The 16,081-nt window shown below is 43.7% G+C and overlaps 1 protein-coding gene across 2 annotated transcripts in view; it reads right to left on the bottom strand.

Annotated features, from left to right (window-relative positions):
• PAPLN (papilin, proteoglycan like sulfated glycoprotein) overlaps nucleotides 1-14,451 on the bottom strand; it is a 55,372-nt gene extending 40,921 nt beyond the window's left edge. For both annotated transcript variants that reach the window (XM_035112829.3, XM_035112838.3), the window contains exons 1-2: nucleotides 14,137-14,451; nucleotides 4,403-4,465 (exon numbers count right to left, since the gene is read on the bottom strand). In XM_035112829.3, coding sequence (XP_034968720.2) covers nucleotides 4,403-4,462 — 60 coding nt within the window. In that variant the 5' untranslated portion in view covers nucleotides 4,463-4,465; nucleotides 14,137-14,451. The remainder of the gene's footprint in view (nucleotides 1-4,402; nucleotides 4,466-14,136) is intronic.
• Nucleotides 14,452-16,081: the final 1,630 nt, after the last annotated feature.

The raw sequence follows: 16,081 nt of genomic DNA, 5'->3' as shown, positions 1-16,081 counted from the left end.
TAATACAGATGCAATGAGCAATGACAAACCTAGACAGCATCTTAAAAAGCAGAGACATCACCTTGCCGACAAAGGTCCGTATAGTGGTTTTCCCAGTAGTGATGTATGGAAGTGAGAGCTGGACCATAAAGAAGGCTGATCGCCGAAGAATTGATGCTTTTGAATTGTGGTGCTGGAGGAGACTCTTGAGAGTCCCATGGACTGCAAGAAGATCAAACCTATCCATTCTTAAGGAAATCAGCCCTGAGTGCTCCCTGGAAGGACAGATCGTGAAGCTGAGGCTTCAATACTTTGGCCACCTCATGAGAAGAGAAGAATCCTTGGAAAAGACCCTGATGTTGGGAAAGATTGAGGGCACTAGGAGAAGGGGACGACAGAGGCTACGAACATGAGTCTGACCAAACTGCGGGAGGCAGTGCAAGACAGGAGTGCCTGGCGTGCTCTGGTCCATGGGGTCACGAAGAGTCGGACACGACTAAACGACTAAACAACAACAATACAGATGCAGACTAGGAAAGATATAAACTTAAAAGGCTTGTTGAAAGAGGAAGGTCTTCAGCAGGCACCAAAACGTCAACAGAGACAGCACCTGTCTAATATTCAAGGGGAGGGAATTCCAATGCATGAGTGCCACAGCACTAAAGACCCAAATCATGCATTGTTTGGAACAGAATTTCTGATAAGATGGTACCTGCAAGAGGCTCTCTTGCCTGCAGAGTGAGGTGGTCAACTGGGTAAACAAGGCATGAGATGAACTTTCAGGTATCCTGGTCCCAAGCTGCAGAGGGCTTTATAAACCAAAACCAGCACCTTGAACTTAGACTGGTAGCCAAATGACAGCCAGTGCAATTCTTTCAAGGCTCAAGTAACAAGTTGGCGATGGATAAATGGACATAAGGATAAATGGACATAAATCTGACATCAGGAACCACAAGACAGAGAAACCAGTAGGAGAACACTTCAATCTCCCAGGACATTCTATACAAGATCTCAAAGCAGCTGTTTTATTACAGAAAATTTTCAGAAACAGACTGGAAAGAGAAATTGCTGAATTGGAAATCATTACCAAGCTTAAAACCACAGAGCCACCTGGGATGAATAAAGACATAGGATTCTTATCTCATTATGCATGATCAAGCTTTCTTTAGCCTCAGCCCTTGTTTTTTCCCCGCAGGACCTATTGCAGTAATCAGCAGTCGTTAACAGCCATCTACAGGTTTACCACTCTTACAGCCCATCACCCATTCCCATCACCACCACCCCACCCTCTGAATATATATAAGGGTCTGGTTGCTTCTGTTTCAAGTGTATCTGACGAAGTGTGCATCCACACGAAAGCTCATACCAAAATAAAAACTTAGTTGGTCTTTAAGGTGCTACTGAAGGAATTTTTTTAAGTTGGCGATGATCTAGCACCAGGGAGCAGCTGAGCCACCATATTTTGCATCAGCTGCAGCAGATGGAACATGGAACACAGTGCAGTAATTCAACCTGGAGGTTACTTACAAATATACCTAGGACCAGTGCTCCTGTATCAGATCAGATGCTTAAAGAGCCCAAACTCAGCTCTTTGTCTCTTTCAACAGTCTGTTTTCTACCGTATTTTATTCACAGATACCCAGATGACAACATCCCCATGGGTAGGGAAGGTATATGTTGTATACAGTCACTGACTCACACTTGCACCCACAGGTTGCCAGTGGGTGTGGCTTAGCATGGTCTGCCCCTTTTCCTTCTCTTCATGCTTCTTGGAACAAGCAAGGAGCCATGTGGCTATGGCTCCCAACTACTGTACAAGAAAAACTAAGTGGACTCAATTTTTCCCAAAGGGAGGTGTTAAAGCCTGGGTCTTTGCTAGTCTAAAGATTACATGTTCTTTTTTTTGTAAGGAAACAAAGTTATTTTCTTTATAAACAATTTGGAAACTTTTTTTCCATCTTTGTTTTATTGTCGATATGGATAGAAACTTGTCTGGTGTAACTTCTGGAAACTGTGAGTAAAAATAAACTTATTTGCAATGCTGAGTATCTGTGATTTATTCTAACCTAAGAATTTTTGTGAGGAACATTTATTCAAAGGTGGATGGTGGCAGATGTAAATCTAACCAAGTTTTAATGTGCTTGGAGATCACAATTATGTTTAGAAGAGAGAGTAAGAATACTCTCCAATATTTCCTAATCATTCAGTAGGAGAGCTAATGAGAACAAAAGGAAGGTGCTTGGCAACTTTGTCAGGACTACAAAAGCAGTCTTCGGTAGTGCCCTGACCTGACCATTTATCTTCTCCTGTCCAATTCCAGTCTTAAACAATATGAAAGGTTGTTTGGACCAGTGAAGACTTAGTACAGGAAAACAGTAGCAGGAAAATAAACAAATGCTAATAACCCTTGGAGAATATTTTTGAGACTGTGCAAAGAGGCATGCCAGATGCTCAGTAACACAACATATCCAATCTTTATATCAAGTGATATGCAGGTGGGATACAAGCTCATCTATTACAATATTAAAATAGAGTCAACATGTGTGTGCTGTGCAGGGAAGGCTCAAAGCACTTAGCCCATGAAGGAATAAATCATTTCTTGTAATCATTTCTGTAACTCCTGATTCATTGCCTCAGTGAGACAGCTTGTTTGTAAAAAGCTTTCAAGGTGAAATGGGATAAGTATCTTTAATATGCATAATAACTCCACAGTTATCAAGGAAATGCACTTGTACAAAACAGGAACCTCCTGGGCAAGGGAAGATAAATAAAATACTGGCAGCAGAAGATGAAACAGGAGTACAAAGTAGCATACTAAATAGCAGTGTATTAATCTTCAAATGTCAGACGCAGAATAGTCAATACCTAAAAAGTAAAGGTAATCTAAGCTGATAAATGTTGGTGCTGCAATGCACTCAAAATATAAATATACAATAAACATTTTTTTTAAAAAAATGTAATTCTTCTGCCAACAGCTATGGCAGAAATAACAGCCAGTACCACATCAGTTTTTGCCCTTGTTCCCATCCAGAAACCAGACAGTATAGATAATGCTAAACAGATGTCTTTGAAGGCAAACTCTGGTGCCATAATACAATACATGTACGGTGCATTGATGCAGAATTTGGTATGTATTCTGGGGCAAAGGTAAATAACAATTGGCATTTGGGTGGTGGTGGGGACAACTAATTCTTTCTGTGTGTGTTTTAAGAAAGATCATTCAATCATTTGAGTCCCCCACCAGCAGTCTGAAATTGCCCAACCCCAACAGCTCAGTTAGAACTAATCCATATCTGAGGCTGAAATGAGGCCAAAAAACAGTCAACAGCTCATCCCTCTTGGTGCGGTGACATTGTGGGATGGCCCTTCCTGATGGAGGGGGGGGGGGAAGACCCATCCCCGGCCCGCCTATCAGGAACCGGATCCTAGCCTGCACCCTGCTTTGGCAAATGGGGATGCAGGCTGGGACTTGGGCTGGGCCAGGGGGTGGAGCCAACGGTGGGCTTCCCTCGGATCCGCCCCTTGCCCATTATATGGGTTGGGGTATGGAGAGCCTGGAAGACAGGAGTGCCTGGCATGCTTTGGTCCATGGGGTCACAAAGAGTTGGACACGACTAAACAACAACATGGGAGCCTGACACCTGGTCCTGCAAGGCGATACATATAATTGGTCATGTTGCAGAGTTAAGTACTTTAGCATCACACGTATTCAAATTAGAGAGTTTTAAGACCACCATGCTTAACCTGGGCTGTATCACATCCAACATTTCTTAAATACCTAAAAACAGTAAGGCATGAAGAAGGAATGATTTTTGAAGCTATCAAAATACATTTTGTGTAAAGATGATAATATATCTATGGGACCACAGTCTCTTCTCAGAAATACATTACATTCTACTTTCTTTGACATTAGTGATGGACCTCCCACCAACTTCCAATGGGCAGGTTCCAGCACATTGCTGACTCTCTTAATTCCCACTCACTGATCTGAAACCACTACAATTTCTACAATTATTATGATTGTTTATAAATAAATAAGATTTAAATCAGCCCTGCTGGATCAGACCAAAAGTCTAAATAGGATTGCTTCCTGTTTTCCACAGTGCTCAACCAGATGCCTCTGGGAAACCCACAAGAAGTCCACACAGACAATAGCTGTCCCCCATTATTCTTCCCAAGCAACTTGTATTCAAAGAGGTATGCTCCTTCTGATTGTGGAGAGAGCATATAGCCATAATGACTAGTAGATGTTGGTAGCATTATTCTCTTTTAATCTGTAGGTAATTTGTAATTTTTCATCTACCAACAAAGTTGCATAAGTGGCATTCACGTGCTGAGCTTCCTAGCATGGTTTATTATTTTTGCTCCGCCATCTGACTCGGGCTCCAGAACCAGCCACTCACAAGAACATCTGAATACTTACCATCAACACGGAAGAAGGCATCACTGTTAGTATAAGCAGTAGGAACGCAAACGTCATCATGTCCTGTGGGGGTGAAAGCAGAGTTACTCATCACAGAAGACCAAATTTGTGTTAGCTAAATTGTTTTGTTTTAACCAGTGTCGGCTCTAAGTTACTGGAGGAGAAGGGGCAGAAAGTCCCTAGCAGGACCTCATCACTGTCCACATTGGTTCTTCATCTGCACACTTGCTCTGAGGTCAGTATGCATGGCTACCAAGGAGAGGGCAAGGCAAACTGAGGTTGTTGCTAGGAATGCCTCACCTGGGAGGGTAGAGCCACAGCAATAGCCTCCCGGCAGCAGAGTAACTGCCGCTTACCAGGAAGGGATGACAAGGGTGGCACTGTATATAGACATACCAGCAGAGCAAATGTAGTGCTCCCACTCCTGTTTCTGCTCACATGCTTGAAAAACTCAGATGAACAGCCAAGGACAGTAAGGAGGAGGAACAGCAGATAGACCAAGGGGCTCCAGTGAGGCCTTAACACATGTCCTGGTTTTTAACCTCACATTTCAATAAAATATTTTCAAAGCATCTTGCAACATGCGATTAAAACAGCAAAAACACTCTTCAAGTCAGCTCCTCGAGAACCACCTAAAAGTCAATGTAAAAATCATTAAAGGCATGAGGAGGAGGGAGGGAAAACCATTTTACCAAGCAGCCAAAGGTCATCAAGTGGACACCAGGCAAACTGATAAGGGGAGAATGTTCCATAGCTGAAACACCACCAAAAAGGCTCTTTTCTCATAAGAGACCATTTTTTAAAAAGAAAAACAGCATAATAATCATTTACTTTATTTAATACTTTGAGATCTCTCCTTTCCTCTAAAGAGCTCAAGTGTACATATTTCCTCTTCTTCTCCATTTTAACCCTGTGAGATCAGTTAGGCTGAGAATGAACAACTTAAACCCTGGTCTCCCTGGTCGTGGTATACCTGAAGGAGTGTCTCCACCCCCATCGTTCAACCTGGACACTGAGGTCCAGCTCCAAGGGCCTTCTGGTGGTTCCCATCACTGCGAGATGTGAGGTTACAGGGAACCAGGCAGAGGGCCTTCTCGGTAGTGGCACCCACCCAGATGTCAAGAAAATAAACAACTATCTGACTTTTAGAAGACATCTGAAGGTAGCCCTGTTTAGGGAAGTCTTTAATGTTTGATGTTTTATTCTGTTTTTAATCTGTTGAGAGCCATCCAGAGTGGCTGGGGAAACCCAGCCAGATGGGCAGGGTATAAATAATAAATTGTATTATTATTATTATTATTATTACAACACTCTAGCCACTACACCACACTGGCTCTTACAGAGTGGCATCTGTCCAAGTCCAAGTCATGCTCAGAACAAGCACATTGAAATCAATGGACGTGATTCACTTAGGTACGTTGATTTATGTGGGTCTGCTGTGAATATGACTTACTCGAATACAACTCAAAGAATAAGAACAGCAGTACGGAATGATCACACCACAAATAACAAATGGGGTCATTGCAATGCTTGGACTTCCCTTTCTGTGGAAAATGCAGCAAAATCAACAACATCATAAATAACAAATCCATTTAGTAAAGATGCCTCCATTTAGGAAATTTACATGTCTGAGAGGCGTAAAAAGATGACCGTGAGGGGAAAAGATAGATTGGAACTGCCTGTTTGTTACCTCTTGGCAGACCAGGCCATTTAACTGATGAAAGAGATGTTAGAGATAAACAGATCACTGAGCAGAAGAGAGATCTGTATCTAAAATACACTGTGCTGGAACAGCAGGCCATGGTCCAGAGGTAAGGCCGTGCTCGGTGTGCAGAGGAGGTGAGGCAAGTGGCGGTGAAGTTCCTGTGTGAGTGTCTGGAGGTGGTTGGAGGATGGATGGCAGCTAACAGATTGAGGTTGAATCCTGACAAGACAGAAGTACCATATATACTCGAGTATAAGCCTACTTTTTCAGCACCAAAAATGTGCTGAAAAAGCCGCCCTCGGCTTATATTCAAGTGAGGCCGGGCAGCGGCAGAGAAAGGCACAGGACCGGGGGTTCGGAGAAGCGCTGCGCTGCAACTCTCTGAACCCCTGTCCTATGCCTGCTCTGTGCGAGGTGGCGGGGAGGGAGAAGAGGCGAAGAAGGGATCCTTCCTCACCGCTTCTCCCCCCACCCCACTGCCGACAGCTGGGAAAAGCATAGGATGGTATTTATTTTTATTTTTGAAATTTACCAGTAGCTGCTGCATTTCCCACCCTCGGCTTATACTCGAGTCAATAAGTTTTCCCAGTTTTTTGAGATAAAATTAGGTGCCTCAGATTATATCTAGGTCGTCTTATAATCAAGTATATATGGTACTGTTTGTGGGGGACAGGAGGCAGGCAGGTGTGGGGGGGGACTCCCTGGTCCTGAATGGTGTAACTGTGTTCCTGAAGGACCAGGTGTGCAGCCTGGGAGTCATTTTGGACTCACAGCTGTCCATGAAGGCGCAGGTCAATTCTGTGTCCAGGGCAGCTGTTTATCAGCTCCATCTGGTACGCAGGCTGAGACCCTACTTGCCCACGGACTGTCTCTCCAGAGTGGTGCATGTTCTAGTTATCTCCAGCTTGGACTACTGCAATGCGCTCTATGTGGGGCTACCTTTGAAGGTGACCCAGAAACTACAACTAATCCAGCATGCGGCAGCTAGACTGGTCACTGGGAGCTGCCGCCGAGACCACATAACACCGGTCTTGAAAGACCTACATTGGCTCCCAGTACGTTTCCGAGCACAATTCAAAGTGTTGGTGCTGACCTTTAAAGCCCTAAACAGCCTCGGTTCAGTATACCTGAAGGAGCGTCTCCACCCCCATCGTTCTGCCCAGACACTGAGGTCCAGCGCTGAGGGCCTTCTGGCGGTTCCCTCGCTGCGAGAAGCCAAGTTACAGGGAACCAGGCAGAGGGCCTTCTCGGTAGTGGCACCCGCCCTGTGGAATGCCCTCTCACCAGATGCCAAAGAGAAAGGCAACTACCATACTTTTAGAAGACATCTGAAGGCAGGCCTGTTTAGGGAAGCTTTTAATGTTTAATATTGTATTTTAATATTCTGTTGGAAGCCGCCCAGAGTGGCTGGGGAAGCCCAGCCAGATGGGCGAGGTATCATTATCATTAATATCCCAGAAGGAGCACAATGTGTCCTTCACCAGAGGTACTACCCCTTCTCTAGCACCCCACAACAATTGTAATAAAAATATATCCCCCTTATTCACATGGAGCTTCCCTGTACTAAGTTGGTCCATTTCCCCATCTAGCTCAGTATTGTCGACAGTGACTGACAGTGATTTCCCAGGGTTTCAGATGTGGGCCTGTCTCAGTCCTACCTGGAGATGAACTTTCATAGGGCAAAACATGTGGCTGTAGCATGGAATGACAACCCTTCTCCCTATGTCAACTCTGAACTGTGATTCATGAAGGTCCCAAGGTACGGTAGCAAGGATGTAGGTTGAAACATCCTGGATTTCCTTGTGAAGCCAGGTCCTTGTCTCTCAAGATAACGGGCCAGAGGAAATTCCATATCTTGGTTACAACACATTTTGGAAAACCCTGCCTTTTATTAATGAAGAGTAGAGTACCTCAACATGACTGTATGCTTTGAGTTTATAATCTATTTATGTTACTATCAGCCTCCTAAGCAAAGGTGCCTTAATGTTGAATGTTAAGGCTTCAAGTAAGCAGAGATGTCAGATAGTATTTAAAACATGTCATCAAGACTGCAACTCCTGGGGCAGGACATCTATCAAGCCAGGAATTAAAGTGTACAGAGAGCTGAAAACTAGGTCTTCCCTGATGTAGCATCTGTCTCTGGGATATTGTCAGAGTCACTCCCCAGTTGGGAGATTTCACAGCTGCTGCAAAAACGTCCTTGGTTATTTGGTGCTAAGTCACCTCTTGCATCTGGACAGAGGCGCATGTGAATAGGGTGGTGGTGGTGATAATAATAGAGGAAATAATCTTATTTTCTCATGCTGTACATCAGATCATTATATAACATTTTATAATCCACAAAGCATGAACTGTGGCAGTGGATCAATGCATAAATATTGGTCTCTGTCACTTAATTTTCACATGGTAAAGAAGGGCTATAATCCATTTCTGCTGAGCCCCTGCGGTTGTAAAATCCTTGGGTGAATAAGGACCTCTTTTTTGCTTATACAATTCTGGGAGGAATTATGTGCACTCATGGTGTTTATTATTTAATAATGAAAATTATGTATTGGACCCAAATATTTCTGGGCCTGCACAGAATAGCTCCTTCCTGTCCACCTTTCTACTGCAGCCCCTTGCGCGCGCGCACACACACACACACACATCTCTGAACAGCTGCTCCTAGAGGTCAGGTGATCTTCCAAAGCAGGATGCAAGACAGTGCCAAGGATGGAGGTCAGTAAGAACAACCATCTGACTCTGGAAGCTGAACCAATATCCACTCATGTACATGGTGCTTGGATCCTGGCTTCCTTTGGCACTTCTTCCATAATTCCATATTAGCTACTCAATGAGGCCCTGGAGGGATAAATATCTCCACACACACAACAGAAGGGTTGGCCCTGCTACTCAACTATTTTGGCTTTTCAGATATAGTAAGGAGATTCCAAGCAAAGCATATTTCTAATATGTGTGGTGGATTTCACACCAGTAGTTAGAGTAGGGGGAGAGAACCTTTTTGGCTTCCTGTAGGTAAATTTTGACACTCTCAAAAACCCTTGTTTGGGATTTCCCCTGGCTGTCAGGTGCTTGGGAACAACAGCACAAGGGGCATTCCTAGCCCTACGCTTCCGAAAGTGGCGAGCATAGAACTGGCAAAGCATTTCTTTCTCCACTCCACACCAGCTGATTGGGGAGCGAGGAGGAAGGCTGTATTTTGCAAGCATCAACTGCAAAAGGAACTTGAAGTGTCAGACCTAGGACCAGGGTCCAAATCTTCACTCAGTCGAGATGCTCAATGGATGATATTGAGCCACTCAATGTCTCTCATGCATAGCCTACTTCACAGGTAAAATTGGGGAAAGGGGAGAGAACCATGTTCACAGCATTTAGCTACGTGGAGCAAGGGTAGGATATATGTACACATAAGCAAGTGTTTTACAGAAGAACATCAGCCTATAAGATTATATGTTAGCTTTAACTCTACAGAGATAATGGTAATAGTGAGGAAAAGAACTACTTCAGTCTGTATACTTGCAAGTCCAGACACTATTCCCCCAGCCATTAACACATACAGTTTCAGGGGTGTGTGCATTTGTGAGATCTCTCTTGGCACTGCAGCACATGAAAGGAAGCACGTGAGGGACTGACTGTGCAACCAGAACAAAATAACTGTGTTGTTGAAAATAAAACCTGTTTTTCCCTGCAAGTAATAATTACTGTCTTTTCACCACAGCATTAACAAAACTGGGATTCATTTCTCTTTGGAATTCATGCAGAAAGAAACAAACAAGCAGTGGCAGTATTCTTCCATACAAGGTAATTTTTCTCTGCACGGAGAATGTGTTTTTTTGAACAAGTTAGCAGACATAAATGCAAATGGGTGTGTTCACATACAATAATAACTCTGAAGTTAAAGCTTCGGTGCATATCTTCCTATATACATAAAAAGTGAGGTTGTCATCACACAGCCCCCATTGGGAGGATTTGAAGTGCCTCATCACAATCCTGGATTTGCACAAAGTCAGGGTAGGGTAAGGGAGCAAAAAGTGAAGGCAGGTTACACAACAGTAGCCATGACATGCAAGCAAGAAGGGGAAGGGACAGGGGTGGTGAAGTGTGGTGATTTAAACAACGGAAGAAGTCTGAGTAAAGCAAGGATGGAGGGAACAGAGAGGGAAATGGCCATTTTTAAAAAATGAAAGAGGTTTGAGAAAAGTACCTTCATGCAACTGAATATCTTAGGGATCTGCATTCTTTAACTCTCTCACAAGGCAGCTGGTTAAAAAACAGCAACAACTATTACGTACTTTAGTCAAGTTTCTGCCATTCTTTAAAATCACAATATTCATCTCCAACTTTTGACATTTGAGCACAGCAAGAAGTGAGAAACACTGAAAGGGTGTGTGTGGCTGTTTTAAATTTATCCCTATTCCATTCCTCAGCTGCTTCATGTGACAGAGATTCAGGATGTGGAGCCCTCAAATATTCTACAGTTTCTTCTTACCATATCCATCAACTGAGTTGAAGCTTACAGACTTGTTCTTAAGACTCTATCCACCTTGATACAGTAATATATGCATCAGCATAGGATGTGTGCACAAAGGGGGCTACACAATAGTAGAGAGAGACTGGTATGGAAGTGGGGTGATCTGTGTGCAAGGCAGAGTTGAGAAAGGTGGGTGGAGGAAAAAATGGGAGGGAAGGTGAAAATGGGGTACAAAGGGGGAGTAGGAGGCATGGGCATGGCATTGCAAATGAAAGCAGGGGCATGAAAGGGTCTGAAGAAAATGAGGGAATGGTGGCTTTATAACTGAGCAGAAGCTGAAAAAAGTTTTCAGTACAGTAGTCGCAGTGTGTGGGAAGGAAAATGCAAGAGATTACCAGGGGGGTGGTCTGTGCAAGGGGGTGGCTTTCACAAAAGGAGGGGAAGCAAGAAGCATGGGTATGGGGGAGAAGGCTAAAACAAGGGTGCAAAGTGGGGCTGCGGAATAGAAGAGAGAAGCGGTATCAGAAATGGGATTCAGAAGGCAGTGGCAGAGGTGCCTGGGGGCTGATCTTTGCGCAGCGATCCTCCCTGGGGCTGGGGAGCACCGAATGTCACCCCCCTTCAGGCTGAAGGGGGGTGACATTTGGCACACACACACACCCCGCGACTCCCAAGCCTACAGCGAGCTGGGGGGGAGGCAGAGAGCTGCAACAGCTGCTTTTCGCTTTGCCACTCACTGGGCTTGGGGGAGTCGCGGGGGTGCGGGTGCGCTGAATGTCACCCCCATTCAGGATGACACCCGGGGTGGCCCGCACCTCCTGCACTGCACCTCCCTTCCTACACCCCTGTCAGAAGGTGAAAAGGGAGCTTAGAAGTTGCATGGGGTGGGAAGGGGAAGCGCTAGGGGGTTAATAAGGGGAGAATGGCAGGGGGATTGGGGCATGATTACCTTTCATGATATAGTGGTACCTCGGTTTAAGTACACAATTGGTTCTGGAAGTCTGTACTTAACCTGAAGCGTACTTAACCTGAAGCGTACTTAACCTGAAGCGTACTTAACCTGAAGCGAACTTTCCCATTGAAAGTATAGTGGAACCTTGGTTTACGAACACCTCAGTTTATGAATTTTCGGTTTACGAACGCCGCGGACCCATCTGGAACGGATTAATTCACTTTCCATTACTTTCAATGGGAAAGTTCACTTCAGTTTATGAACAGACTTCCGGAACTAATTACACCCATGCTTCGGGTTAAGTACGCTTCAGGTTGAGTACTCCGTGGACCCGTCTGGAACGGATTAATCCACTTTCCATTACTTTCAATGGGAAAGTTCTCTTCAGTTTATGAATGCTTCAGTTTATGAATGCTTCAGTTTATGAACAGACTTCCGGAACCAATTGTGTTCATAAACCAAGGTACCACTGTAATGGAAAGTGGATTAATCCCTTCTAAACGGGTCCATGGAGTACTTAAACTGAAAGTACTCAAACCGAAGCGTACTTAAACCGAGGTATGATTGTATTCCTTTAATGTAGAACTATTTGATGTTCAAACACTTGTAGCACAAGTGAATGATCAGGGTCATGGTAACTTGCTCCATCCCTAACATCCACATACTGTACCAGATGTTAGATTTCCCTGAGAGCCTGTGTATGCAGATCCCAACTGATTTATGCTCCAACCTCAGAATCTATTCACTCCATTTTGTGGTGTACAGATTGTACTGACTGGGACCTACAGGCATGTGCATGCATGCATGCACGCGCACACACGCGCACACACACGCACACACATGCAAGCCCCTATAGAAACTTGATGTGCAACACAGGGACATCAAGGGTGTGGTAAGTCAAGGCTGGGCTAACTTCGCCTCGGTACATATTGGAGTGAACATGAAGTTACCACTGTTCACTTGAAGAACGGCATATGTCTCCACAAATGTCAGGCACCTGGTTGACAAGGGTCTAGCTGCAAGGGGGTGCACTTTCCGGCCAATGCTCTTTCTGCATAACATGTGGCAAACGGTTTGTCAGCAGATAAGGGACTACATGAGAATAAGCGTCTGCTGATATGATGAGGCCAGTGTATGGAACTTAACTGTTGATGACATTAGTAGGGCACATGGACATGAGCATGAAGAGAAGGCCTGAAGAACATCGTCCATGAGGAAGTGGAACCAAGTAAAGGAGGTAGAAGTGGCTTAAGTTGTGGCTTAAGGTCTAAAAATATTTGTAGTCACAGGACATAGTTACTGAACATTGGAGAACTAATTGATTAGGATGCATACATTATTATTATTATTACTATATTGCTTTGTTTGATATCTGTTCCAGCATGAACTGGCATCAATCACAACCCCCTCCCCCAGCCACAAAAACATATATACAGTATTTTGAGTTGGAGATGCTACAGAATAAACAGGGGATCTTTCTCGTGTTGCGTGTTGTGTGCATGCTCTGAAAGCCTTAGGATTATCCCTCCCTGAAGAAGCTCTCACTAACACTAACCCAGCACTGTCTCTTCATGCTGGAGAAAAGCTACACCTGTTGAATTTCTACCTCTCTCTGGCAGCTGTTAAATAAACTGAACCACTTTCTAATAGTCAGATTTATCGCACCCTGGAATTTTCGATCTGCTCTTAAAAGGAGGCTGTCCCAACAAGTCTGTTGATTTTTAATGTGGAGAAAACCACATAAGAAATGCCTGATCCTGCAAACCTTTCCCCAAACAAAGTATTTTTTTAAAAAAGAAAGAAAAAGAAATTCCCAAGAAATCCTGCCTACAGGATCAAGCAAGTATTTGAAACAGCTCCAGAAAATCTGTGGAATTGTTCGCACAACCATTTTAGCATGTAGCAGCATGATCGTTTAATCAGCCCATGCCAGCCACCACGGTTTGTGCCAATTGTATAATGCCACCCACTGCTGTCCACCTTGTGCTGAGTTTAGCTTATTTCACCATTGGCACTGAAGCATAACTGCACATTTTCATGGGACTGCAGTCTGGCTCACAGACAGCTACTGTTGCTTCTCGAAGCAGCCAAGCATATACACAGAAGTGATAGTTAAACAGAGGCGTGTGTAGAAACCAATTGATTTTGTGGTACAATACTGTAGTTCCAAAACTTGGAACTTACTTTCTGACATATAAATAAAAGCACCCTTATCACCTTTCCTGCACATGCAGGCTCTGTTAAATGTAGACACTGCCTTCTCAGCTGGAAACTGAGAAGATTATCCAAAGGCAGACAATCCAAGTATATATGAAGCTCAAATTCTACCCGCCTCCCACATGGGAATGTCATCTTAGCTATTTGATAATATTTGAATTACTGAAGCTATGGGTGGATTAACATTAATTTAATACACGAGGCTGCTTTCTTACTGCCAGGAAATCTGGTGTTTATAATAACAAGGCTCGCATTAAGTCATTTCTTCCCTGTCACTTTTACAAAACTTTTTATCATTCCAATAAAAAAAGCCCCAAACCCAGATACTATGTGGACAACGAGAGGCACAAAGAGCCAAACAGCCAGTAATCCAAAAAACGAAGACTTACCTGTGGCTGTGTGTGTGTCTGTCTGCTCACGAATGACTGCAAGAGGCAGCAATGCTACCTTAGATCACCACCACTCAAGTCCTCAGTCTTCCAGCTCAATCAGTGGCTCTTTAACACCACCTCTCTCCTCTAGCTTCTGTTTGGTTACTAATCCTTTACTGCACAGGAAAAAGAGAGTTGGGTTTCATTTAACCCCTTCCGCTGCAAAAGTTCCTCCACAGCTTTCCTGTTTGGCTTTCAGAAGCTGAAGTTGTAACCATGCACACATGGAAGGGACAGACTTTGAATGATCTCCAGCCCTTTAACCTGAGTGTCTTTGAACAAAAAACAACAACACACAATCTGTTGTTGGCTGCACAAGGCATTTCCAGGGCGGGGCCTTTCTCAGCTAAGTTTTTATTTTAGCCACAGGCAGCACATCAAAAGACAAGAGAGAGAGATTATTGGAACAATCTATAATTGCAGCTGTTGTTTCTCATTTCCATTAAAGTCCTGGAGTTTAAACAGTGAGATTTTGCAAATCGCATTTCCTTTGCAACCTGAAAACAGGCCTACACCAAAGTCCACCTTTGAACTTTTCCCCTCCTGCCCTTTGAAGCCGGGAACATCAATCCCAAATCTTGTGCAGGGCTGGATCCATCTTTGCAATGCAGTGATTCACATTCTTAGAACTGTACATCTCAGAAGTCTGGAAAAAATGCAGAAGCACCAAGATATGAATCTGTGCTTGAGGAATTTGTTCCTACTTTAATCTTCATTTCACAGTAAGAATCCTCAGGAAAAGCCAACTGGAAAATAACTATGGCATTGAGCTGTTCACACACAAAAAAAGCAGGTGGGAGGAATGCTTGCTTTATCCTCCCCTTCTTTGCAGCCCTCTCTCTAAAGATCCCCTGGTTAACACCATTGGAATCAGGCAGGAGAAACAGTGCATTTTGCAGTACCCTAGACCTCACATCTTTTTGTGAATTTTTTTTAAAAAATAAATAAACGATTTGAGGGGCTATGTCCTATGGGCCCAACTTAAGCATAACCCTGATTGCACAGGTTTTTTGGGTTTTTTTACTATTTATTTTTTATTTCTGGAATTTCTGTGTTGCTTTTCCAAATAAAGTTCTCCTGAGGCAGCTCATAATAAATGAAAAAAGTAAAATAAAATAACCTGAATTTTTTTTAAAAAAAATTAAAGACTAAAAGAGCAACACAGTATCCTAACAAAGAAAAGATAATATCAAGCTTTTTCATCTCTCGGTATATTTACCAGCAATATACAAATCTGAGGTTGTCAGCCAACTACAAAATTATACAGCCCACCATGTTCTTGTGGCTTTAATACCAGCTTGATCTGCAAAATCAGCAGGTGAAGTTGTTCCTTGCATTGAGATGTTTGCAGATGATGAAGCTGCTGCTGTTCAAGGTACAGCAGGGGGCAGTAAAGAAGCTGACTTGTAATGCTTTAAAGTCATTCTGACTTTCACCAGTATTAAATAAATTGACACGCCTAGACCTCATAGGAGCTCAGGGGTCCTCTTTGTGTGTTCTAACCTAAATGTACAGCAGTGGTAGTGGCTACCTGGTGTGGACATGTAAAACCTTGTTTGCCTATAAGGAGCTTAAATTTCTGAACAAAATGCTAACCTACCTGTAACTAGTACTATGGAAGGCACCACATTGAGCCGCATGAAATGGAAGTCCATCAACCTCACTAAGAAACTTGCACAGGTACAGACTGACATCTTCTTTCTGACTAACAGTCATCAACAGGTCGACCACTCCTATCAGCCAATCACCCATTCCCACCACCCTTCTGAGTAATAACCCTCCCCACCCTCTGACTATACATGGTCTGGTGACTTCTGTTTCAGTGTATCTGAAGAAGTGTGCATGCACACGAAAGCTCATACCTATGACAAACTTAGTTGGTCTCCAAGGTGCTACTGGAAGG

This window comes from Zootoca vivipara, chromosome 1 (assembly GCF_965207765.1).
Source record: "Zootoca vivipara chromosome 1, rZooViv2.hap1.1, whole genome shotgun sequence".
NCBI classification, from domain to species: domain Eukaryota; kingdom Metazoa; phylum Chordata; class Lepidosauria; order Squamata; family Lacertidae; genus Zootoca; species Zootoca vivipara.
Note: the sequence above shows the minus strand (reverse complement) of the source record. Positions and strands in the feature narration are given on the sequence as shown.